The 26,466-nt window shown below is 44.2% G+C and overlaps 1 protein-coding gene and 1 long non-coding RNA gene across 3 annotated transcripts; one reads left to right on the top strand and one right to left on the bottom strand.

Annotated features, from left to right (window-relative positions):
- Positions 1-1,110: 1,110 nt before the first annotated feature.
- LOC144893646 (uncharacterized) lies at positions 1,111-4,303 on the bottom strand. Its single transcript, XR_013624570.1, has 4 exons — positions 4,253-4,303; positions 4,071-4,144; positions 2,709-2,904; positions 1,111-2,241 (listed from the first exon to the last, which is right to left on the bottom strand). It is a non-coding gene; the product is annotated as an uncharacterized LOC144893646 (long non-coding RNA).
- Positions 4,304-4,772: 469 nt separating this feature from the next.
- On the top strand, positions 4,773-20,049 carry LOC144893645 (anillin-like). 2 transcript variants are annotated; one of them, XM_078784554.1, is made up of 11 exons: positions 4,773-4,952; positions 8,622-8,793; positions 14,834-14,942; positions 15,135-15,253; positions 15,793-16,229; positions 16,379-16,472; positions 16,559-16,737; positions 16,905-17,006; positions 17,111-17,186; positions 17,948-18,085; positions 19,619-20,049. In XM_078784554.1, exons 1-11 carry the CDS (start codon positions 4,935-4,937, stop codon positions 19,888-19,890), a joined length of 1,716 nt encoding a protein of 571 aa, XP_078640680.1. In that variant the 5' UTR covers positions 4,773-4,934; the 3' UTR covers positions 19,891-20,049. The 2 variants fall into 2 exon arrangements, with proteins under 2 accessions (XP_078640680.1, XP_078640681.1); XM_078784555.1 differs by having other exon boundaries at positions 4,810-4,952; positions 14,837-14,942; positions 19,619-19,893.
- The last annotated feature ends 6,417 nt before the right edge of the window (positions 20,050-26,466 follow it).

Raw genomic sequence — 26,466 nt, 5'->3', positions numbered from 1 at the left:
AGACCCTTAACGACTTCGAATACCCAAAAGACCATTGAAGACCCCAAAGACCCAAGAGAACCATAAGACTCTGAAGACCTAAAGGACTGAAAATATTCCAAAGACCCTTAACGACCCCGAAGACCCAAGATAATCAAAATACCCAAAAGACACTTAAAAGGCAACCCAAATGCAATTTTTTTTCTTCTGATAAACCATTGGCTATCATTAATCACGATCGAATTTGAAGGGAATTTTTTTTATTTGCCAATCACAAAGTGCCGAAAAAACCCCAAGAGCTGGAGTCCTAGACTGTCAATCTTCGAGATTGCCAGTGACGTCACATTGTGAACTCACTGTGATCCTGCGGCGAAGGTACATAGAGAAACGGCGCATTGCGAGCTCAGATTCCGTTACTGATTGTGGATGATGAAAGTGGGGGGGTGGGGGGGGGGGCGGGGGGTGATGTGGGGTGGTCGTGGGTATTGTTAGCTGGGGTGACGGTTGAAGGGGGATTGTGAGGGGATGGTGGGGAAGGGGGGAGTTGGTCGTGGGTATTGTTAGCTACGGTGACGGTTGAAGGGGGATTGTGAGGGGATGGTGGGGAAGGGGGGTGGGGAGAGGTTGGTCATGGGTATTGTTAGCTAGGGTGACGGTTGAAGGGGGATTGTGAGGGAGGGGTGTGGGTTGGTTGTCAGTATTGTCAACTAGGGTGACGCTTGATGTCTTTTTTTTCCCTGGAAATTTGAGATGCCTCAAAAAACAAGGACACCTAAGTTGAACAGAAATCAGCAAGAGCAATATTACCAAAGGAAATCAGCAAGAAATGCAAGTGAAAGTAGTTGTCAGCAAAAAATATCCAATGGCAGAAAAATGTGTTGCACGCTTGGAACAAAATCGCCCGTAGAGCAGGCACTCTGCGAGTGATAATAATAATAGTATCATTTGGCAAGAGTAATAACGAACGTTTAATCCCCGCCATGGCCCCAGGACATCTGGACTTGGTGAAAGGCAAGGTGATGCTCAAGCAGTACGGCAGGCAGGTGTGCTACAAGGCCGTGAAGACAATGAAAATTTGGTCCAATGAACCAACGGGCCCACTTGTATATAAAACGAGCTCACACACAAAGGTTTTCTCTTGATAATGAAATATTTTTAATCGTTTGCACATAGCTAAACAAAATTACTAAATGAAAAAAACCAAGAATACAAACAATGTCAAATAATGCCCTTAAAGTAACAAAATATCCAGCAGTTTTGAAATAGTGAAACAACACAAGGGAAAAGTCAAAGGTGGTCAGGACGTGAAACAATATATTGCACTTTATTTTGTTTATAGTAAATTAATTTTATTGAAGTGAAGTATATTACTTGTGAGATTCAGCTACAACACATTGTGTATTGCATTAAAACAACTTGCAGTATCAAACTAAACTTGTTAGTTCAGACCTTGTAGAGAATGTAGTTCAGACCTCTGCTGATTTGGTGAAACCAGGATCTCCATTTTCACCGTTGTACCAAGACCTGATTTGACGAGGATGGGCCAATGGGCCATGGCCATGTTAAATGTCCCTCTCACATCGTCATATACCTCTACCGAGTAGAACTGCAGTGTCAAGAAGAAGAAGAACCACCTTTAGAGGCCATTTTTCCCCGCAAAGCAGGGGTTGGCCTTTTTTGGGCACCTTGGTCCCCTTTTTGAAGCAATGTTTTATGGCCGGATGCCCTTCCTGCCACCAACCCTGTTAGTCGCCTCTTGCAACACAGGGAATTACCAGTGAACTGGTACTCAATTTTCCGACCTCGGAAGGATGTCAGGCAAATGATTTCAGTTCTTGAGGATATGGCACCTGAGTGTTTCTTGCTGTTGCATTTTTGAATTATCTTCAGGACTTCTTTAGGGACTCCACTGAAAGTTTGCTCCAACAACTCTGCGCAATTTGTTGATATCAGGTTCTGTTCTTACGAGGAAGCTATAACTGAGCCCAAGTTTGTAACTTTGCATTTCAGGTGTCCTGATTTCTGCTGCTCTCCTTTCAGTTTTTTCCTGCAATTTTCCAGCTGCACAGTCACATGATTAAGCTTACGTTTCAGCTTCCTCGGAGACTCCATAGTGGCATAGGAGTGTTCTTGGTGGGTACTGCTGTCAGAGGTTGGTATTCTATCGTGGCAGGAAGACTCACTACTCCTGCTGGAATGTGGGATGCTTGCTCTCATAGCAGATGTGTTCCTGGCAAATGGTGCTTTAAGAGCTGTAATTTTCTGAAATGGAAAATATAAACATTAAAAAACATAAAAATAACCACCTTTAGAGGCCATTTTTCCCCGCAAAGCGGGGGTTGGCCTTTTTCGGGAACCGTGGTTGTTGTTGTTTTTTTGGTCCCCTTTTTTGAAGCAATGTTTTACGGCCGGATGCCCTTCCTGACGCCAACCCTTTTTGCCGCCTTTAACGACAAACAGGGAATTACCAGTGAACTGGTACTAAATTAGCCGACCTCGGAAGGATGACAGGCTGAGTCAACCCCCCTGGTGTTAATTCAGCGATCGACCGGGATTTGAACCCAGGATCCTAGGATCCTAAGCTGGTACCCTAGCCGCTAGCCCAACACCAGGGAAAATATAAACATTATGAAATAATAATTCCCATTGTTCAGAAACAATATTTGAGAAAACACAAAAAGCATTCAATAATGTCTCAGTAGGCTTATCTAATAATCCAGTATAATTACCTTCTGAAGGTGATCAGAAAAGGCAAAAATAGTAGGTGTTGCAGTCGGCCTGATGTGAACATTCTGACCAGTTCTGTCATAGCAGTTTTCGGTGAAGTGGTTAGAGCAAAGATGAGACCTTTTTGTAGGTGTCCACCTGTCCCTCTTCACGTTGCTCACCCATTTTCGCAATCTCTCTGGATCACAGCGCAGAAACCTATGGCCAATAAAAAGAAGGAATATTCACATGTCGGCCTACACTTGGGAACAAGAACATCAAGTTACACTCACAAACTGCTTACGAAGTACCAGGCCATGCTTCTGCAAATTAATAAACCATTCGTTCAGCTGACATAAGACAATGACATTATTTTGCTCCTTCAGCTGACAGTTTTGTTCAGTTTCAGTAACACACACAGTAACACACACACACAGTAACACACACACACACTGACATAGTAACACACACATATTGACATAGTAAAACACACAAACTGACATAGTAACACACACACACACACACACACACACACACACACACACACACACACACACACACACACACACACACACACACACACACACACACACACACACACACACACCACAATACCACACACACACAAACATAGTAACACACACAAACATAGTAAAACACACACAGTAACACACACAAACACAGTAACACACACAAACATAGTAACACACACAAACATAGTAACACACAGACATAGCAACACACACACACACAAACATAGTAACACACATACACACATAACACACACACATAGTAACACACACACACAAACATAGTAACACACACAAACATAGTAACACACACACACACACACACACACACACACACACACACACACACACACACACAGTAACACACACACACACACACATAGTAACACACACACACACATAGTAACACACACACACACAGTAACACACACATAGTAACACACACACACATAGCAACACACACACACACACACACATAGTAACACAGACAGTATCCCACCCTCCCCCCAACCCCGCCCCCCGCTTTCCCATGCCTCCTCCCCCCAAGCCCTCTCCGTCCCACAGATCTCCCGATGTCCCTGTTCTCTGCTGTTGTACTTGTGTGTTTCCCTCTCTCTCCCCATCTTGTCTCCCGCTCCCTTTATTGTATGTTTTGTGTGTCCGTTTGTTGTTTTTTATTATTATTGTGATTGATGTTAGCTCTTAGTCTTACACGAGCCTCGATCTTGTGTACAAAAAAATAAACAAAAAAACACTCATAGTAACACACACACACGCACACACAGACACACACAAACAAACACAAACACAAACATAGTAACACACACATTAACAGTGTTTGAACTGAAGCCTTACCGATGTAAAATCACTCCTGCCGGCCTCGTTCGTCACGATATGTGCACCGTCGGCAGCACACGACGCCATTTTGCCTTAAAGTACAATATTGTTAGTAATTCAATCAGTTTAAAATCGCATTTATTTTAAAACCAATGAAATCAAACAGAAGATCAGCGACAGGTTTCCACTTGTGTTTACACCTTCGGTACTTGTTATGGGGGAACCAATATGGCCGCCAGAACACTTCCGGTGACGTCAAGCTAGATAAGCGATTTAACATTGAGCCTCCTAGCAAATTAGTGCAGAGATGAGTAAGTGGAAAGGATTTGTACACAACGTGCCGTGAAAAGGCAAAAAGTATAGTTTACTGAAAATAAAAGCCGGCGTTTTGTAAAGTCTGTCAAATTGTTAAAGAAATCAACACTTCCGTCACAACGGTTAACTTGGTGTTCTAAGATGGCGACAAGGTGACTACAACAGTACAACTGCACACACGGTTGGTGTATATTATTGGTTATTTAAGCGAGGCTGGTATCCACCTCTTCCATGCATTCTTATTTAATCACCAAAACAAACATCGTTACTCTTGTCAAATGTTACTAGCATAGCTACCGGTATTTCTACAGGACGCTGAAATACTTCACTAAAGAAGAAAAAAAAATTACTCTACGTGGCGTCATTCTTTGAGTGACCAAAAACGGCATGAAGCTCCGCGCTGCTGATTGGTCCGGGTGTTGTGGCGACATCACATGATGGTTTGAGCGCAGCCGCTGAAATTCAAACGGTCGTGCGATAAATCGTGCTGGGTGTGGTGCTCCGTCTGGTGCTCCGTTTGGATCTGGGGCTCGCGCTTTGGTTTGTGTTTGTGAGAGTTCGAGCGAGATGGACACATTCACACAGGTTGGTTAAAACATGCGTTATGTTCGGTTGTCGGCTTTGGTCATTTGATTGGATTGGAGTCCCGGTAAACAACCTAAGAGTAACATTGTAATTGGGGAATGGGGTTCATTGGAACACATGGACCCTTCGATCTGGATGTTTTATGAAGTTTGTGAGAGCGACGTAGTGGTGGAATGACGTCACGATTTGATAAACGTGGAGCCCGTAGAAGGGTCCCGACTACAGTTGGTGTGTCTTGGCAAGGCTGGGGAATGTGGGAGTTTGAAAACGTTAAACGACGGACGCTCCGAACAAACCCCCGCCTTGTCTCAAACTCGGTTTTAAATGGTCGGGGTGTGGTGGCAGCCGACAGGTGTCTCACATTGGGCGGCAGTTCCTACAAAACGTGGTGTGGTGTCCACGGTGGGTAGAACTGTGTGTTGGGTGCTGGCGATCCCTATTTGGACGGTCGTTGCCTCCAAAGTGACCCTAAAGTGGGCTGTGGTTAAATATTGGAGAAAGAACATCGACCATCCAAACCCAGAATTATTCCTTTTCTCCTTAACTTTGGAAGACGACGATGACTTGTAGCATAATTGGCTGAGCCGCTGATGCAGTGCCCCTCTGTAGACTAGAGCGGAAGTTTGGAACTTTGCCAGGATGCCGGCGATAGCTCGCCTACTCTTCGCGAAGGACACTAGGATCTTCGTCCACCAACGAATGCTGACAGATGGGACGGACGCCCAGTTAAACCTCTATCCGAGGGTAACACATAACAGTATGTGACACCACATTGGTGAAACACCTGGGTCGAGATTCAAACTCAGGCTAGACAGATTCAAGGTGAATATGTGTACTTTAGGCTCCAGGCCAGCGGTTCTTAACCTGGTGGGCGCGCCCCCCCCCCCCTCATGGGGGTCGTTTGGGGTTTTCCGGGGGTCATGAAGGGGTCATAAATAACATATCAATTTGTTGAGCCCATTTTTAGGAACCTAACAAAGGTACATACCACGCACAGTATTTTGTTGGCGTATGCGCGTACGTCACGACCCCCAGGTTAAGAACCGCTGCTCTTGGCCATCCTGCCAGAGTACTAAATTTTTTACAATGTTCTCATCGAGGCCAGGCCTTAAATAAATGAACTGCATTGATAGAAAAGTGAAGAAAGAGAGAATAGTCTAAGATGTTTGAGGAAGCAGAAAATCTACTTTTTGAACAGAAGGTCGTAAGTGTTTGGAAATTCATGGGAAGGTAAAGAGTTCCAGAGTTTGGCAGTGGTAGGGAGGAAACAAACATAACGGCCCACCCTTGTGTTGCCAATGGCCACCCAATAATCATGAGATGTAATGGCTTGTCGAGTATTCCGTGGTCTCGCTAATGGCGGAAGTACACAAGCAGCAAGTTCTTGAGAGCAGAAACTGAAGTAATACCTGTAGAAAAGAGAAAGAGAGCCAACTTTGCAACGTAATTCGAGTGGGTTGAGGTTTGAGATCAGATTGGGAGAGTTCATGAGTCGGATTACTTTGGATTCAGTTCTGTCCAGTAAGTATGTGGAACTAGAACCTCCCCAGATGTGAGAGCAGTACTCTATACAAGGACAAATCAATCCTTTATATAGTTGAAGCAACTGTTCAAAGGAGAAGAATCTTCGATGTCTAAACAGGACTCCTAGTTTCTTTGAGGTAGACTTAGCTATTTGTCTAATGTGTGGATTCCAGGATAAATTTGATGTTAGGGTAATACCTAGTAGGTTTATTGAATCACATGGTGTAATTGTGGAGCTTTTAAAGGAGATTGGAGAGTTGAGAGGAGTTTTAGAGAGAGAGAGATGGGAGGAAATTGAGTTGAACTACCATTACTAATGAAACACCATGGGATCTTTAACCTCCACCAACTAATGCACCTGCAGATGGGACACCCAGTTTTTGGCGACACACACATTGATGAATCACCCTGCCTATGAAACACCAGGATGATGGTTTACAGCTGGATCGTGATTCAAACCCAGTATAGACAGCTTAGCAACGTAATTACGCACACGCACAGCATTTGTGTGCGTACCTCTAGGTCTAGAGTCTAGGCCATCCTACGAGCTCTAACGGCGGACGGATTTGGTGTTTCGTATATTTATTTGAATCTATGAATATATGCACTCGCCTTTTGAGCTCTTTAGCCTGAGCTTTAATGTTGACTCGTTTATAAGCATTCATTCTGGTATTTCACAACGTGGGGCGATGGATCAGTGTGTGCACCATCCATCGGAAGGATGTTGAGTCGGGGGATCTGTCTGCCTGGTTGTTGGTGGACTATAAAGGTCCCACGATGTCCTTTGCGAATAGAAGGTGAATTTATGCCTGCACCATGAACCCATTAACAAATTGCAAATTCCTGTTACCTTCGGTCGAGTGTCAGGATCATCCCGTTTGTGAAATAATTTGCAAACAAGAAAAACTAAAAAAAAACTCCTCTGCCTACCCCATAAAAAGGGGGGTAATTGGGGAGTAAATGCATATGTATAATATATATATATATATATATATATATATATATATATATATATATATATATAATTAATTCTATATTGTATTGTATAATATGATTATACTATGCTTGCATTTTGGGCACCTTTCTTTATGGCAGCAAAATGTGAACAGGCAGTTGCCAGGAGAGTAACGGAATAGTTTCCATCTCTGCTGAAGCTGCATTCTTGGATCCGCCTGGTGGGCTCGTACAAGGATGATATGCCAAGTATTCATGTAGCGGTGCCTTCTCTGGTTAGGTCGTGTGCACACAATTGAGGACTGTTCTTTGCCAAAGGATTTACTTTCGGGTGAATATCCGACGCAAAAATAAAAAAGATCCATTATTTGACCCAAGCTGAGAGTCGGATTCCTGCAAGAGAGAAATGAATGCTTTTGGCATTGACTAGTGAGAGTGAGACTGCAGTGCTGCAAGCTGCAAAGTGAGAGCTGTGAGGGAGAGCTGCAAAAGTGAGAGCTGCAAAAGATAGAACGGTGGAAGCACCTGCTGCGAGACACACGTACTCGCATGTTGCTTTGTTAGGTTGAGAGTACTTTTAGATTCAAGGACACTGAACCAATACACAAGACTGCAGCATTTGTTATTCGGCGATTTGGAGATCTTGTGATCACGAGCCCATCCAATTTTGTTTTTATGCCACCGCCGTCGAAGTCGCCAGAGGCATTATGTTTTCAGGTTGTCCGTCCGGCTATCCGTCCGTCTGTGATAGGTTTTTTGTTTCCGCAATAATTTGAGAACGGCTTAAGGGATCTTAGTCAAACTTGGTGCAGGTATGTATGATGAGGTATAGAGGAACTGGTTAGATTTTGTGGTCACGGTGTCAAAGGTCAGAGGTCATGTTCGGTAAAAAAAAATCCTGTTGCCGCGATAACTTGTGAACCAGTGATGGGATTTTGACCAAATTTGGTACACTTATGTAGAATGATGTAAACATGAACTGATTAGATTTTGGGGTCAAGAGGCTAAAGGTCAGAGGTCATGTCAGGTAAGGTAAAATGTGATAACTTGAGAACAGCTGAATGGATTTAAATCGAACTCGGTACAAGTATTATAATGATGTAATAATGTGGGCGGGGGCATATCGGTCGAGGTCATGGCTTCGAAGAGTTGTTCTAGTTCTGTATTGATTTGTTTGGCTTGGGTTTGCAGAAACTTTTGGAGCGAACTCGGGCAAGGCGTGAAGTGCTGCAGAAGAAGCTTGCTGAGAGTGCACTAGCACAAGTGGCGGATGATGGGCAAGCGACTTCGGTTCTGCAGAACTCGAAACGTTCCAGAATGCCACTGTCTGAGGCTGTAAACCAGGAGTTTTTTGCTGGAAAAGGTCTGTTGTTCTTTTGGGAGTAGGATTATTACCTGCGTCAACGAAGGTGGATGGAGGTTATGTTTTCACCCCCTTTGTGTCCATTTATCTGTAGAATGGATTTGGATGAAACTTAGTGGAAAGGTTGGATGTGAGGCGATGACAAATGTATCAAATTTTGGTGAAGATCTGGTTCCAATAATTATTTGAGTGATCCTACACCAGTACATCATTGATCGATGTGGCCAAAAACGATATACAGTACAGCATGGTCTTTCAAAAAAGTCGTGGATGAGTTATGACAAAGCTTCAGTTGGTTAGGTGACGAGAACAAGCTGATTAGATTTTGGTTCAGGTCCGAATCCAGATCCGGCCTATCAGTGCGATACAAAACATAAACTGTTCAGCCTCACGGGGTTGTGCACTCTACCAAGTGCTGTTCTAGTTCCTTTTTATTTTCATATTCGACCATTAGCTTTTAGTGTCGGTGCTACTGAAGCAGTTTCTTGACAAGGGGGTTCTGCTAGGTTGTTTGTCATTGCCTTCCCAGCAGCAGTTGGGGCAGGAATATGGAATGCTGCAAACTATGACGCAGTACTGCATTTGAAGTTACAAGTCTTAAATACTGCCGTGCGAATCCCTCCGGTTAATACCAGGGACCGCGGATGACCAGAACGGCTTTAACTGGAGGCGACGACCAAACACGGATTTCACTATGAAGTGCGGGAAGAAGAATGGAAGAGGAAGAAGCGGGAAAAGCGCTTACCTGGAGCGCGCTGACTGCAGCTCCGGTCCTGTCGGGAATTTTAACGTACTTGAACACCGAATTAGAATGTACAAAAATAGAGATTTAGTCACGGACCCGATACAATGAAACGCGACGGTAATAAAATAATGAGCCTAAATTGGGATCCCACACACCTCACTTCAGAAACGAGACGGGGCAAATGAATTAATAAAAGAACTCGTTCCTCATGGGTTTGGGTAATGTAGTGTCAGCTTATCTGTCCGTCTGTAGTCGTGTCGTATCCACCACGGCTCCAAACTCCGGTGCGGAGAAACCCTCCGTCCGCTTCGCCAGGCCCGAGCCAACGCCCTCGCTCCAATCCCCTCGCCATTCGCACACGAGGTCCCACCCGTTCACAGCACCGAGCCTCGCTCCCACACCACGCAGCTGGTGAACCAACGACCACCAGGACATCTCAGACCAAGAAGGGAAGCGCAGAGAGCACAAGACGTCGTGCAGCGTCAAGACAGCAAGAGAGAAACACAATGCCGTGCAGCCCAAGCGAAGAACCAAAAAGAGCTGCTCAAAATGTCCTGCAGCGCCCCCTTTTATGACCTTGTGTCCACTCTCCTCCCATGTTCCCGTTTCTCAGTCCCTTTGCACACGCTGCCATGTTACTTCGGAGCCGCGCGTTTATATAGGAAGAGTTTGTCAGGAGTCGATCTACTCTCTCCTGGTATGTAGAATAAGCAGTATTTGTAGAATTTCAACAAAAGCCACATCACCGTTCATATCGGTAAATATTATTCCATCGTGTTTGGAAAAACTGGAAAATTGGCCGAGTGCCTCCCGCCTGTGGTGTTGCTCGCCCTTCCCCCTGCCCAATCAACAGTCCTCCTGGGTGTGGCCCCCAGCCTTGCCACGAGGCTGGTTGCTAGGCCAGCCGGAGGTGCCCCGATCTGGCTTCCTGCCTGTCTTCCACAGTCTTTGTCAGGGAAGGGAATTTAATTACTGTGTGCACTAAAGGGCCTATCTAAGTGTTTATATGGGTATACATGGCCATAAGGGACAAAGGTTTGGTGACAGGGACGACGACAAACAAAGGAATATTATCCATAATCCCTGGACTATTTAGCACGCCCTACTCCCTCGTAGCGGGGACATCAATACAGCTTATCCTGACAAACCAGACTACACATGGAACTTATTACAGGGTAGATTCCCTATCGCGACAGTCGAATACCTACCTACACAGATCTATCTGGCTCCAGATATTCCTCTAACCAAATTCATAACACAGCCCCCCCCCCCCCCCCACACCCTCTCCCCCTGGAACCATAGCTCCTGCTCGGTTCACTGCAGGCGCTACCATTCCAGTCTTAACACTTACTGTCTCACACTTAGCCTATGAAATAAAGCAGGGGGGCTGTGGAAGCGAGCTGGATCTACTTACCTATCCCCCTTAACAAGCTAATCCCCTTAATAACCATGCAATCAAATATTTACAATCATTTCGATTCGTCGTTCCTGCAGAGGGAGGAAACAAACAACACACAAAAACTACCTTAATCACAAAACTTACCAAACTTGCAACAATTCACAACTCTATTAAACATTTATACAACCCCGGTCTACAGACCGCGTCCCCCGGTGGATGCCACAAGACGCAACCTTACCTGTGGGGCCATCCCAATGCACCCCTAAATTTCCGTGGGCCCTGCCCAGGTGTTACAGGTGAGTGACATGGCTCGGTGGATTTTCGCCCACATTCACGCAACACAAACCCCTTATCCACTCATACTCAGTCCAAACTCATTACACACAAAATCATTTCAAGCACTTACTGATTACACCCCCCCCTGCAGGACGATGGCATTGATGTCATATTCATGTGGTGTGCATTTCTTTCAACTAGGCAGCGGGGAGGTACCGCACAACTAAGATGGTGGGGGTGCTTCAGGCTGTGGTGCCCGCAGTCCCAAACACAAGTCAACCGACTCAAGTTCATTGCCCCCCACCCCCCTTTACCTATTGGCCCCGTGACAGTCGAACAGCCCTTTCCACTGTTACCCCGCCGGTGAAGGTCTCCACACCCCAGGCTCTTCAGTGGCCTCCTGCTTCAGCGCAGCTACACGGGTCACCGGGAGTCTCCTTTATCCCACGGCGCCCAACCAGACGCTCCACCGACGAGCTCCAATTTCCAGATACTACTGGCTGCCAGGGGTAATTGCCGCAGAGGGGGGGGGGGGGGGGGGTCGCAGGCATCGCTCCTCCGAGCTTGATCTGTACCTGCGGACACACGCACCTTCCCCACCCACAAGATCCCCAAAACACATTTCCTCCCCCGCTGCCATTCAATTCTCACACATTGCCGAGATGATGGTACCAAAAAGATGTTACAAGAGTATGTGCCATGGCCTGCTTCATGTGAAATCCCTAGTTCACATTTTAAATCACATTTTCAAAACGCAATAATCACTCAATCCATTATCTCCAACCTCATGACCACATGAAAACCCATAACTACAACACTAACACAAATGCCACCCACAAGACACTGTGTGGCACACATTCCATCCCCCTGCACCGGCCATGTCATCACTCGCACCCGCCTCCCAACTCCAAATTACATGTCCTACCCAGGGCCCTTAGGGATATTTTGGTTCAAATTCTTCCAAAAGCATCAAATTTGGCGCAGATGTTGCCCATGCCATACTCTTTCGATTTTTGACGGGCGCCAAGGGCGGTATGATCCGGGGACCATACCGGTCCATCCCGCCATGTCACCTGACCTATGACGTCATAATTAGGATATGCATCCAATCACATGGCGTACTATAAGTGGTCAAAGTTCAAAATGAATCGATCGAAAAATGAAGGCAGGGATCCATTTTTAAGGTTTTCATAAAATCCAATATGGCCGCCAGGTCACGACCTATGACGTCATATTTATGACGTATACAATCATGTATACATGAACGCGGATCATGATCACACAAAAATTAAACACCAAGGATATGGCATACAGTTCATAAAACATCAAAATCCGTACCTTTGTAATTAGATTGATGAACTGCATATGCCTGAAAATTAGGAAATAGACATGTAAATATTTCCTCTAATTGTCAAAAATAAGGTCAGAGTTCGATTACCCAACCCAGAAACATAAAATGGTGAACCTCGCGTAAATCTTGACAAAAAACTAAAAAACCGACATGTTTGACTCAAAAATGACCTTTAAGGTGACCTTGAGGGTTGACCTTGACCTCGAATCATCAAAATAACATCATAATTGGATTCCTCGACCTCGAAAACCCCTGAAAAGTGGTATCGTACATGATTCCAACCCTTTTGGTTATTTAACTGATTTTCCTCTAATCCGGGTGGCGGCCATTTAGTATTTCGCCAATATGGGGCCCCCGGGGGGGGGGGGGGGCGCCCGTCTTGGCGCCCGTCAAAAATCGAAAGAGTATGGCATGGGCAACATCTGGGCCAAATTTGGTGCTTTTGGAAGAATTTGAACCAAACGGCCCCAAAATATCCCTAAGGGCCCTGACTATCCCCCAATTTTACATAGCAAGTCCTGAAGCCTGGGACAGTATGCATCCAAAACACTTTCGTCAAGTGCAGGTAGTTGCAGGTTGGTCAGGTCCAAAAGTGCCATCCACCCACAAAATCCCAAAATTTATCCTTGGACCAATCAAATTCTTGCAAATTTCTCTTTTGTCCTCAATATACTGGCAGGTATGTGGATAAGCATCCAACGGTGATTATCACTACACAACTACATGTGGCTTCGACAGCCCCGCACCTCTACCGTGCAAGGGTCATCGGGACAAGGTGAGCAATCAAAATGCCAACATGGTCCATGAGTGTCCATAAGGGTGCGACCCACCATCCATCTTTCGGCCACCCTGCGAGGAACACGGCTGCACCAGCCCCAGCTGGCCAATATGGTGAGCACCTGCTGCCAGCAAACACTACCGCACGCACAATCTCGGCCCTGGGGGAGACGATCGCAGTGTGTGGCATTCCCCTCACGTCACCTACGCCACCCTCGTCCCCCAGTGCTCACCCACACTTGACCACACCAAGGTCTAGTCGACAGCCATGCTCCACCAGGAGACCCACACAGAAGACATGGTCCACACACCTCGGACACACACAGCACCACGTTGACCCTCGGACTACACAACTACATATCCCTAACCCCGCGTCCCAAATATTGGCGCAATCGCCCCCGCAACCAGTTGAAGGCTGTGTCCTGCTAACCTATCAAATATTATCACAGCCTCCAACACTTTGGTCTACACACCTGGATCAATAATGGTGACACTGGTGTCAGTATCCACCATGACATTTCAAAAAAAATCCACCTTTAAATTTGCATAAAATCCCGAGATTACCCATGCCAAACATTTGTCACAATTCACTAATCTCAACCAAAGAAAGATGCTTTGCCATACACATGCCAGCCGAGCATGGCCCATATGCTCGGCACGTTACAACTTCCGGATTCAACACTCCCATGGCTCTCTTCCCAAACCGAGAGTCCATAAATCGTAACGGAACATCTGTGGAAGGTCACGCACACCATCACATTCCACAGATGCTCCAATGGTTGTCCGGTGGGCTATCTCATTCCTGTCCATGCGGTTCGACCCGCGTCCATAGCCCAGCACAGCATGTCAGATCACCATATGCTGGCTGTCCCAGAGTCACAGGGAGAGGGTGTCAGGCCGCATGCCCGGGCGGTCACCACATCAGGCCCAAGTTGGCCGTCTGCGATGCCACCACCAAAGCGCGACCCACAACACCTCCCCCTAGTTGTCCTCAATATATGCCATCCCAGGCTTGAGAAACCACCTCGGACCCCCCTGTAGGTCTTAACCCCCACCAGGGTCCGGTGACCCTGTCGGCCCGAGCCACCCGCTCGGGCGGCGCCACGACGGACAAGGGACGCCACACTCCACCAGACCCCCCGTGGGGACCCCGCCATAACAGTACTGTATCTTTGCTTAATACTAAGGTGTTTAGTTTGTTTGAATCTCTCTGCTACTCATTTGGTTCAAATCCTACAATAAGGCAATGGAGAGGGTACACTAGATAATGAGACGGTATACATTGTAAGGATGACTTGAACAATTTGTGATGCTGTCCTCTTAATTAAAATGAGAAAAGCTCTGAGCTCCACTTGTGACCTTGCACAGTCAAGGAAGTTGATCATTTTGTTGCTAACATAATTTTGCTTGCTAACAAAATAACAACATTTACTTTGGCTCATTTGTAGGTGATTGTTAATTTTTGTGCTTTTGACATTGCTGTTTCTAACAGCAGATGAGGTGGATGAGCCATCACAACCCAAGAAGCGCGTCTCGGACGATGTGGATTCACCACTGATGTGTGATGAGAATTCTCTTCCAAACAATCTTGAACATGCTAGGTGTGAAGTGTTACCACATGGTGATTTTGTCATTCCCGAATTATTTATTTAAAACATTATTAATTTTTTTTTCTTCCTTCCTTCCTCCTTGTACGAGATATTTCTCGTTGTGGATAATCGGTTTTGTCTCTTTCCAATCTGATTTTGCTTCGAGGAAGCATAATCCCAGACTTTTCAACCTCCTCTCCCCAGCCCTGCAGTGCCAATGAACATAGATTCTCATGATGGGGATGAGCAGAAGTTGGAACTCTCTGCGAGATCCCGCCTGCAGCGGCTTGCTGATCAAAGACGCTGCTGGGATGCAAGTGGAGGTATGAAAGGTTGGAATTTCGAGCTTTGTCTCGTGGAAGCCGGCAGACTGGAGGTTAGAGCAAAGACTGCTAAATCTTAGAACAGTGATCTTTGCCAGGCTGGCAGGATAGTGTAGAGCTATACCTACATACATTTGAACCATCTAACCTGGGTTCTGATGTCGTCCCAGGTATAAACCGTCATTCCTGATTTTTGCGGGCATTGATTCCTCAATTTGTGTGTACCGTCACCCTGGCGAAATTCCTGCTTTAACCTGCAGGGGGCACTACCAGGCCCCTGCAATAACTGGTGCTAACTTAAAGCCCCGTGCTGCATACAACCAACAAGTGATCCTTCCCTTGTTGAAGAGCTTGGGCATTAGGGGTTGTCATTGTTCTCTTGCAATAGTTGTAAGGATATCTTCGATACAATGCATCAAAATTAGCAATGTACTTGATTCAAACTTGCTATCATTGCATCATGAGCCAAGTGCTCAGATGGGGATGCTTCTTTATTTTTCTTCCACGTATATAAATAATTTTTTTAATTTTTTTTGCAGACCTTCTTGAAGAGGTTGATTGTCCCTCACCACTTGCAGCGCAGCAACCTCCAGCTTCATTGCCCAACTCTCATGTTGCCTCAACCAACACGAAGTCTCGTCTGGCCAGCTTGGCAGCCACAATCAACAGTTGGGAAGATGAGGCCGCACATGTCAAACGTCAATACAAAACGCAAAGCCCGATCTCATCTGCTCTGCCAAAAGCCCCTAGATCCGTGTCTGTAACGCCTGGTAATGGTAAACCCCCAACTGCTCGTACTAGCAGTGATTTGAATGAAAGAAAGGCTTCCCCGTTGTCTCAGAAATGTGATGGAAACTCAGGGGGAGGAGCTCCCACACCTGACAGTTCAATTGTGCAAAGTTTGGTGAAGAAAGTTGTTAGTGAACAGTTTTCTGCTCTTGAAACGCCACCAAAGATGAGTAAAGAAGATAAACAGGTGTGAATAGCTTCACTTTTCCTCCCACTTCCTCCCCCACCACACCCCTCAGATTTTTGAATTTATCCTACGTTTGTTGCTATGAGGTAATTTTGCATGAAAGGACAAATTCTGGTTTATTTATTTGTATATATTTATTTTGAAAACAGAAGCATGCTTCTGTTCCTGTTCTGACACTGAAACGGAATCCAGAAGAAAACGTGACCCCAACTTGTAGCACCAAAAGTATCACCACGTCATCTGGTAAGTCGAGTTATCCACCTTTTCAGTGTTTGATGGTTGCAAAGGTCTTGCTTTCTTCCTCAACCCATTCTCACTCCGTGTGCTAGGCTCGAGCGTGAAGACGTTTCGTGAACGTTTTGAGGAGCGATGCCAGGAGCGAACTCCACTCTCTCGGGCATCACCGGTGACTCGGACGCCCGGCTCTACACCGACGGCACTGCTGAACCGCTTCCAACACGTCCAGGAGGAAACATCGTGCGCTTCGTTGGCAGACAAACAGAGGAAGGTAAAATTAATGTTAAAGAAACATTTTCTTTTGCAACTTGTTTTGATTGAATTGATGTGAAGGCTGGAAGCAATATTCTACATTATAGGCCTCATTTTATAGTGATTTTCCAGTTGTTTCTTTGGACTGATCGGTGGCTCTTGTTCTTCGTGCTGATTTATCTGCAGGAGCGTGAGAAGGAGTTGCAGTTGCTTCGGGGGCGATTCCAGAAGGGAAGTTCACGGGTTGGGGAGAAACGGAGCGCCAGAACTGAAGTTTCGCCGGCCTCGGTAAATGTTTATCCAAAAATGCTGGTTTCTTGCAGAAGGGTTGGGTTTCTAAATGTCAATTTGTTTTGTTGCTCAATGATTTGCCTTTTATTTTTTCATTGAAGACCCTGCCTCAGAAAGAACCCAATGGTACAGAGGTTGAAAAATCCATGTTCAGCACAGCCCAACATTTGATAGAAGGTAATTCGCTTGTGGATCATACTGGAGTGGGATATGTGTGGTTTTGTATCTTGGTGATCGTTTCATAATTCAATGGGTTTGTTTAATATATATAAAAAATTAATTTCATGTTTTGCAATATTGTCGAATTGAATGAATATGAATGAATGAATGATCGTTTTAAGGCCATTTTCCCCGCTAGAGCGGGGGTTAGCCTTGCCTACGTTAGCCTTGACAATCATGGTTCCCTGTTTGAGGCAATGTTTTTATGGCCGGATGCCCTTCCTGACGCCAACCCTTGGTCGCCTCTTACGATGCGCAGGGATACGGTGTACCTATTCTAAACCGGGGTACACACCAGGATCATTCATCCCAGCAAGCTGGTACTCGGGTCTAGTCGCTGGTTAACAGCTCGGATCGCGGATTGCCATCCGCTCGGCATATTAAATCCATATCCGTGGTTCGAGCGGGAGTTATTTCCTTGCTTCACGGTCCTATTACCTATTAGTAATTAGGTAATAGGACTAAAATTCGACCAACAACCCTATTTAATACCGACCGGAAGGAACGTGATAACTTCCAGGATCGCGTCGGCCAGATAAAGGACAAGGGGATTAACCCCCCCCCCCCCTGATAAGGGGAGAGTCGACGTTTCTGAGATCCGCAACAATTGGTTGATTGATCTATGTATTGATTTATGAATCAATTTAATTATGGATTGATTTATTATGATTTATGGTGTTGATTGATTGATATGATTATGGTATTTAAATTATTTGCAGAGCCTGACAAGTTACCAGAGAAGTTCCTTGTGAGTCCAAGCAAACGTGTGCGTTTTGCTCCAGAAACAGAATGCCACACCATATGTGTTGAGCCTGAAGAAGATGGGAACAATTCGGCAAGCTGCGATGGAATTGAAGGTGGTGCAGTTTACATTGATGCATCATTGTTTTTATGCCTCTGCAGCCAGAGGCCACAGACGTTGTTTTTGGGTTTTTTTTTGTTACCATGGTAACTTGTGAACCATTGAAGGGAAACCCCTCCCTGAATGGATGGTCTGACAAACTCGGTCTGTTTTCTACCGCTTCCTTTCTGGTCTTGCACCCTCTGCTCTTTCCGTGCTTCGCCTCCCACCCTTTCCCCAGGTTTCTGCATGCGGTCAACCATCGATCTCCCTTTTGGTGAAACTCCCAAAATCCCGGATCACTGCTCACCTGCGCTCATTTATTCCTTTCATTTATTTATTTTTCTCCCCACCTGTGTAACCAACTTCCACATTCTCTTCAATCTCAATCTTTCCTTGAGGTCTTCAAGACTGCTATTCACCATCATCTCAGATCACCCCCATCCATACCCATGATTTTCCCCACCCATTTTTACACTCCTTCCCTCCCCCTCCCCCAACCTTCCAGCCCACCTCCTTCCAAATTTACAATTTTTCCTTCCTGAGAGTTTGCTTCTGTATCCATTTTGTCCACCCCATGCATCCTCCCATATCCTTCATTCCTCCCTTACACCTGTTATAGCATTTGTCCTTCAACCCTGGTGTTGGTGTACCTCCCCCTCCCCCCCTCCCACTCTCTACTGTGACTTTCGTTCTGTTGCGTCCTGATCCATTTGGTGCACTAGCTCTTCCACGAGCCTTGGCGTTGTTTAAAAAAGAAAAAAAATATATATATATATATATATATTTTTTTTTCGACCAAACTTGTCACTAGTATGGACTATAATACAAAGATGCACTGATTTGATTTTAGGTTCAAAAGGTCTGAGGTCATGTGGCTTAAATTGAAGTTGTGTTACCACGATAACTTGTGGAACAAACCTGGCACAAGTATGAACTGCAATAGAAAGATGCATCGATGCGATATTGCATTCAACAGGTTAAGTAAGGATCAGGTGCCCTTTGAAAAATCGTTTTACCACCCATAAATCGAGTTAGAAGCATTGGTTCATCTTGATTCTTAAACAGCTGTTCACCACCAGCCCATCCCCCATCCAAAACCATTATCTTGTCTACCCCCATTAACCCAACTTAAGCCCATGTCTTTCCATCCTGAAAGTTACTTGTATATCCATCTTGTCCACCTTGTGTGTTCTCCCCTTCTCATTCCCCCCTTCTCATTCTTCCCCTCATTCCTTATTTTTCCAAATGTCCCTCTATTTTGTCTCTCAACCCTGCTGTGTCGGTGTGCTTCTGCTCTCTTTCTACTGTTTAATTTGTGTTGTCATGATCTGTTCTGTGGTTTCTCCACGAGCCTCGATTTTTGAATAAAATCTGTCTTGATTTATATGATTTCTCTCTCTTGTGACCTTTAATTGTGATCTCTGTAGGGGTAATTGCTTTGAAATTTTACTCCATGGTGCAAACTTTCAAAGTGGGTATTGTCACATTGTTGTTTCCCTTTTTTTTTCTTTTTTTTTTCATTTTTTTTTTTCATCCATTGCATTAGCTGAAGAGGAAGAGAATAACTCGAATCTCATTGACGAGCTATTTGATGGGATTCTGGATGACCAGCCCGTCTCGGAAGAGGATAATAGAGGGTCTGCAAAAGACTCTGAGGAATCAGAGGACTGCGAGATGGTTGCAGAGGATGCTGAGGATCGACTTGAGAGCTGTTCGATGGATCTTTCTGAGACTGTGGAGAAGGTCGTAAACATTCCACAGGTGGAATATTATGCACATTATCGGAATTTTTTAAATTTCTTTTCGTTAAAAAAATAAAATAATAATAATCCTTGTATAATTCTTTTTACAAGTGCTTTTTGCCCCTTCGTGGAATTGCATATAATAGCTTGGTTGAGTTACCAATATTCTGCTTCTACTTGTAATCATATTACATGCACACACACACTAGCTGATGTTGCCTTTGAGCGTGCACATAAAAAAAAAACAAAGCATTACAACTGGATATAGTACTTGGGTATAAAAATATCAAGACTTCACCAGGAGGGATCCGTGTGGTTTGGAGGTGATGTGTTGGTATAATTTACGCACATGTCAGCATCGGTGTGCTTCTCGGGTTAGTGTGCTTCTTTAGTTAAAGTTTATGTTCCTGACTGCAAACCTAATTGTTGTTGAGCAGGGCAGAGACAATGTGTCAGCGTGGCAGGCTACACTTGTTGATAACAGGTTGTGCAGCAATTGCTGGGGTGAGACTCAATCTGTGCCTTGTTTCCTAGTCGAGTTAGGGGGTTCGATCTGTGTATATTAGCGGCTTAGATTGGTCAAAATAAACAATTTGCAGTATGTTGTCCTGATGAGGGAAAAATAATCCCTCGTCGGGACGGCAGGGTGTTAAAGTCGTGAGGACTCACTCCTATGGAGGAGGGGTCCAATTGTATGACCATGCATTGTGGCCTTTCGGGGTCAGGATGCATGTTTTGATTGACCATGTGCTTCAGCCTTTGGGTTGAGGTGCATGTGTATGCCAAAGGGACAGTCTTTATGCAGTCTTTATGCAGTCTTTATAGACGGTGTGCCTTGGCCGTGGGGTCAAGGTGCATGTCCAAGGCTGTTTAAATGTTTGATTTTTTAAACCTTTTTTTATTATAAAAAAATCAGGCCTCATAAGGCCCATAATGAGGACGAAATCTCGATCGACATCTCTGCCTTTGTCTCTGTGACCAAAGAGCTTTAATCTCAGTCTGCAAAGACTTGAGTACCACATGGATGCCTCGTAGTTTGGAGGTGATGTGTTGTTATAATTTATGCACATGTCAGCGTCATGTCATAGGGTTAGTGTGCTTCTTTGGTTATATATATATATATATATATATATATATATATATATATATATATATATATATATATATATATATATATATATATATATATATATATATATATATATATATATATATATATATATATATACAGTGGGGAGAACAAGTATTTGATACACTGCCGATTTTGCAGGTTTTCCCACTTACAAAGCACGTAAAGGTCTGTAATTTTTATCATAGGTACACTTCAACTGTGGAAGACGGAATCTAAAACAAAAATCCTGAAAATCACATTGTATGATTTTTAAGTAATTAATTTGCATTTTATTGCATGAAATAAGTATTTGATCACCTACCAACCAGTAAGAATTCCGGCTCTCACAGACCTGTTAGTTTTTTCTTTAAGAAGCCCTCCCATTCTCCACTCATTACCTGTATTAACTGCACCTGTTTGAACTCGTTATCTGCATAAAAGACGTCTCCAGACCGTCTCCGACCACAAAGACCGCAAAGACCGACCGCAAAGCCGTCTCCAGACCTGTCCACACTCAATCAGACTCCAACCTCTCCACAATGGGCAAGACCAGAGAGCTGTCTAAGGACATCAGGGACAAATTTGTAGACTTGCACAAGGCTGGGATGGGCTACAGGACAATAGGCAAGCAGCTTGGTGAGAAGGCAACAACTGTTGGCGCAATTATTAGAAAATGGAAGAAGTTCAAGATGACAGTCAATCTCCCTCGGTCTGGGGCTCCATGCAAGATCTCACCTCGTGGAGCCTCAATGATCATGAGAAAGGTGAGGGATCAGCCCAGAACTACACGGCAGGACCTGGTCAATGACCTGAAGAGAGCTGGGACCACAGTATCAAAGAAAACCATAAGTAACACACTACGCCGTCATGGATTAAAATCCTGCAGCGCACGCAAGGTCCCTCTGCTCAAGCCAGCGCATGTCCAGGCCCGTCTGAAGTTTGCCAATGACCATCTGGATGATCCAGAGGAGGAATGGGAGAAGGTCATGTGGTCTGATGAGACCAAAATAGAGCTTTTTGGTTTAAACTCCACTCGCCGTGTTTGGAGGAAGAAGAAGGATGAGTACAACCCCAAGAACACCATCCCAACCGTGAACCATGGAGGTGGAAACATCATTCTTTGGGGATGCTTTTCTGCAAAGGGGACAGGACGACTGCACCGTATTGAGGGGAGGATGGATGGGGCCATGTATCGCGAGATCTTGGCCAACAATCTCCTTCCCTCAATAAGAGCATTGAAGATGGGGCGTGGCTGGGTCTTCCAGCATGACAACGACCCGAAACACACAGCCAGGGCAACTAAGGAGTGGCTCCGTACGAAGCATCTCAAGGTCCTGGAGTGGCCTAGCCAGTCTCCAGACCTGAACCCAATAGAAAATCTTTGGAGGGAGCTGAAAGTCTGTGTTGCGCAGCGACAGCCCCGAAACCTGAAGGATCTGGTGAAGATCTGTATGGAGGAGTGGGCCAAAATCCCTGCTGCAGTGTGTGCAAACCTGGTTAAGAACTACAGGAAACGTCTGATCTCTGTAATTGCAAACAAAGGTTTCTGTACCAAATATTAAGTTCTGTTTTTCTGATGTATCAAATACTTATTTCATGCAATAAAATGCAAATTAATTACTTAAAAATCATACAATGTGATTTTCAGGATTTTTGTTTTAGATTCCGTCTTCCACAGTTGAAGTGTACCTATGATAAAAATTACAGACCTTGTCGTGCTTTGTAAGTGGGAAAACCTGCAAAATCGGCAGTGTATCAAATACTTGTTCTCCCCACTGTATATATATATATATATATATATATCGGGGTGCTTGCTTGGTATATTAGGATCCTGAGTTCAAATCCCGATTGATCGTTGAATTAACGCTGGGGGGGTGGGGGGGGGGGGGGCTTGACTAGGCCTGCCATCCTTCCGAGGTCGGCAAATTAAGTACCAGCTTCCTGGGATGAATGAGCCTTTCAGGTATCCTGTGTCGGAGTGGCGACCCATCCAGGATTGTGCCCAATATCCAAGGAAACTGCTTCGGCAGCCCTATGCATCATCATGGTGCAAAAAGGAATGGTCACTATATACATATATATTAGGATGGTTCCTCAAAATGAAAGTTAGAAAAGGCATTCTCCGAACATTTAAAAAAATTTGTATGTATGAAAAAACCCTTGTGGTGAGATTTTAAGCCATTTGGACTAAGTTTAGGGGTTGCACACAGAGTTTGTAATTTCACATATTTGGCTCGCATAAATGTTTGGAGTTGATTATTTATTCTCCGCTGCTATACTTGTGATTTTGACCATTACAGTTGACCTATGACCTTGCTATGTACTGCACATTTTGAAGTTGTTTTTAAGTTAATTGAATACAGTACAGCTGTACTCTGGTGTATGTAGTTGCTCTCATTGAATGAGTACAATCGTCTCCTGACAAGGGATAAACAGCAAACCCAGTATCTGCTTCAAGTTGGAACAGAACATCGCAAGAGGTTTCCCGATTGCAGTAAATCAAGGCATATCAGGCAACAATGAGTGGCTGGCAACCATGAGTCACTGTGCAACCCCTAAAACTTGATGTATTCAAACAATATTTCACATGCAGAAGTTCTACCTTGATACCAAAAAAAATTAAAGGTTAGGAGTAAAACAATTGTTTTTTTGCCTTATGTAGCTAAGAACCTCTTATGGTCAAACTGCCAAAATCAAGACTCTCTGCTCACCTTCACTCCTTCATTCCTCTTTTCTCCCGCCTCTGCAACAAACTCCCTCACTCTCTTCAATCCCACTCCACCCTCCAGGTCTTTAAAACAGCTGTTCACCACCATCTCTTATCTTCCCCCATCCAAAACCTTGATCTTTTCTACCCCCGCTAATTTCACCCCAATTCCACTTTTTTGAAATACCAACTTCTGTCCAGGAAGTCCTTGGTGTCCTTGTGTTTTATACTTCTCCCTCCCCCCCCCCCCCCTTCCCATGCCTCCTCCCCCCAAGCCCTCTCCCTTCCACACATCTCCCTGCTCTCAAATGTTGTGTTTGTGTGCTTCCCCTTCTCTCCCCATCTTGTTTTCCGCTCCCTCTTTTTATATTTTTTGTTTGTCTGGTTGATTTGTTTGTGAAGTAAATGTTAGCTTTCACGAGCCTCGATTCAGTATACAAAAAAAAAACCAAAAAAAAAAAAACCCTAATATACGAGTGTATATGTATATATATATATATATATGTATATATATATATATATATATATATATATATGTAAATATATATATATATGTATATATATATATATATATATATATATATATATATATATATATATATATATATATATATATATATATATATATATATATATATATATATATGTATGTTACGTGCTCTTCCCCGACCCCCTGGTCACGGTGTACCTCCGAGCCCCGAGAGGAGTCACGGCAGAAAAATGTGTTATTCTGTGTCAAATATCAATGGTGAAACCACACCAATTGTTACCAACAAACAAATATTGTATTAAAAATCACACAAGAATAACAGTACAACAGTAATAGCAATCAAAAGTACAATCAATGTATATCTTAAGATGGTACCATCAGCTAGTATAAAGTAACTCACTGTGCTCCAAGTGAGTGAAGAAGAACATTCCCCAATGTCTCTATATTCCCGTCTTCGAGCTCAGAGTTGATCCCCTCCAGCGATCGTCAGAATGATGCTGAATCGAAACTCGAATCCCGTTCAGGTGACAGGCCCAGTCACGCCGCCAAAACTGCGAAAAGGTGCACTCAAGGCGACTGAGAAATCACACCCTCTGATATGATTGTTTTGTAGCTCCAAACCGGCGAACCTCAGGTTTGCCTTCAAAATATGCGTTACACACACACATCCCAGATAGACGTCTGAATGGTGAAAACGGCTGACGCGAAGCAAGGAAAGTTTGCTCGAAGCGCGTGAGTCAAAATGGCCGACGGCCCGTACTCAGGTCGAAACGACACGACGATGATTCCTCGGAATCCAACGCCAAACCTGACACGCAGGTTGATCAGTCACAGCGATAACAACTCGGCCGCAGGAATTCCTTTGCCAGGAAACCCGACAGTTCACTCGCGACTTTCGTTCGACAACGTTCGCCCCGGACCTTGAAGCGACTAGCTTCTTGTCCGACTTCACTCGCTCCGCCTCTTTTTTCTCCTCTTCTTCCTCTTCATCGCCATCCGGTTCCTGTTTCATTTTAAAACATTCCTTTTACCTTTTGACAATAATAATTGCTATTTCCCTCAAACAACAATGATTAATAATACATGGAACCAGTAATGTCTCAAGTGGATGAAAGCCACCACAACGGAAGTGACGAATCCATGTGTGTGTGTGTGTGTGTGTGTGTGTGTGTGTGTGTGTGTGTGTGTGTGTGTGTGTGTGTGTGTGTGTGTGTGTGTGTGTGTGTGTGTGTGTGTGTGTGTGTATAATATATATATATATATATATAGATATATAGATATATATATATATATATATATATACTGTATATATATATATATATATATATATATATATATATATATATATATATATATATATGACTCCATGGTAAGATCTCCAACCTTTAATTGAACAAACAATGACTCGATGTTTCGATTAACAACATGTGATGCCACACGCCTCCGTTAATCTTCCTCAAGAGTGATAAAATCATCTCAACATCCCCTTATATGCAAAGTGGGCGGGGTATATGCAAAGTGGGGTGGGCAAAGCTGGACAGCCAATGAAACCGTATCACACCGCTCTCGTGAACGGAGACGTTATTGACCAAATTAAAAAATCAACCGCATATTAACGGCTTAAAATAATCCTGTACGCAATGCTGGATTATAACTCGAGTGTTTAGAAAATCAGGAACAATAATTACATTGAATTAAAAGTTAAACTTGTAAACAATTAAATTGTAAATTAAATTAAAACTGCAAATATATTAAAGCAAAAATTTTTTTTAAAGATAAAATAAAAGATATATATATAATATATATATATATGTATATATATATATATATATATATATACATATACACAGTGAAACCGAGTTGCACAGCACATATATATACACAGCTATGAAACCTTGACTTACGAGTTTAATTCGTTCTGTGACCGAGCTCGTAACTCAATTTGCTCGTTTCTCAAATTAAATTTCCTCATTAAAATGCATTGAAATGCTATTAATCCGTTCCAGCCCCCAAAAAACCACACCAATTTTTTTTGTTACGTGTTTTTAAATAAGAAAAATGTACTTTATAAATAACAAATAATGTATAAACAAGCACGACCTCGTATATACTGTACATAATAAGCGGCGTTACGCGCACTGCTTGTAAACAAGGAGGAAGCGGACAACGCGGTAATTTGTAAGAGTCTTTATTCAAGAGCTCACTGTAACACTGGCGCGCTCCGGGCTGCGCGCCCGGTGTATATCCTGAGGCCACGCCTACCCCTCGGCGTGGCCGCCGCCCACTTGGTGCGCGGAATGATGTCACCATGCCAGTGAGCTTCCGTGTCCGCCACAATGTAAAG

This window comes from Myxine glutinosa, chromosome 9, assembly GCF_964187855.1.
Source record: "Myxine glutinosa chromosome 9, kmMyxGlut1.1, whole genome shotgun sequence".
NCBI lineage: Eukaryota > Metazoa > Chordata > Myxini > Myxiniformes > Myxinidae > Myxine > Myxine glutinosa.
The sequence above is the reverse complement of the archived record's forward strand: the minus strand, read 5'-3'. Positions and strand labels throughout refer to the sequence as shown.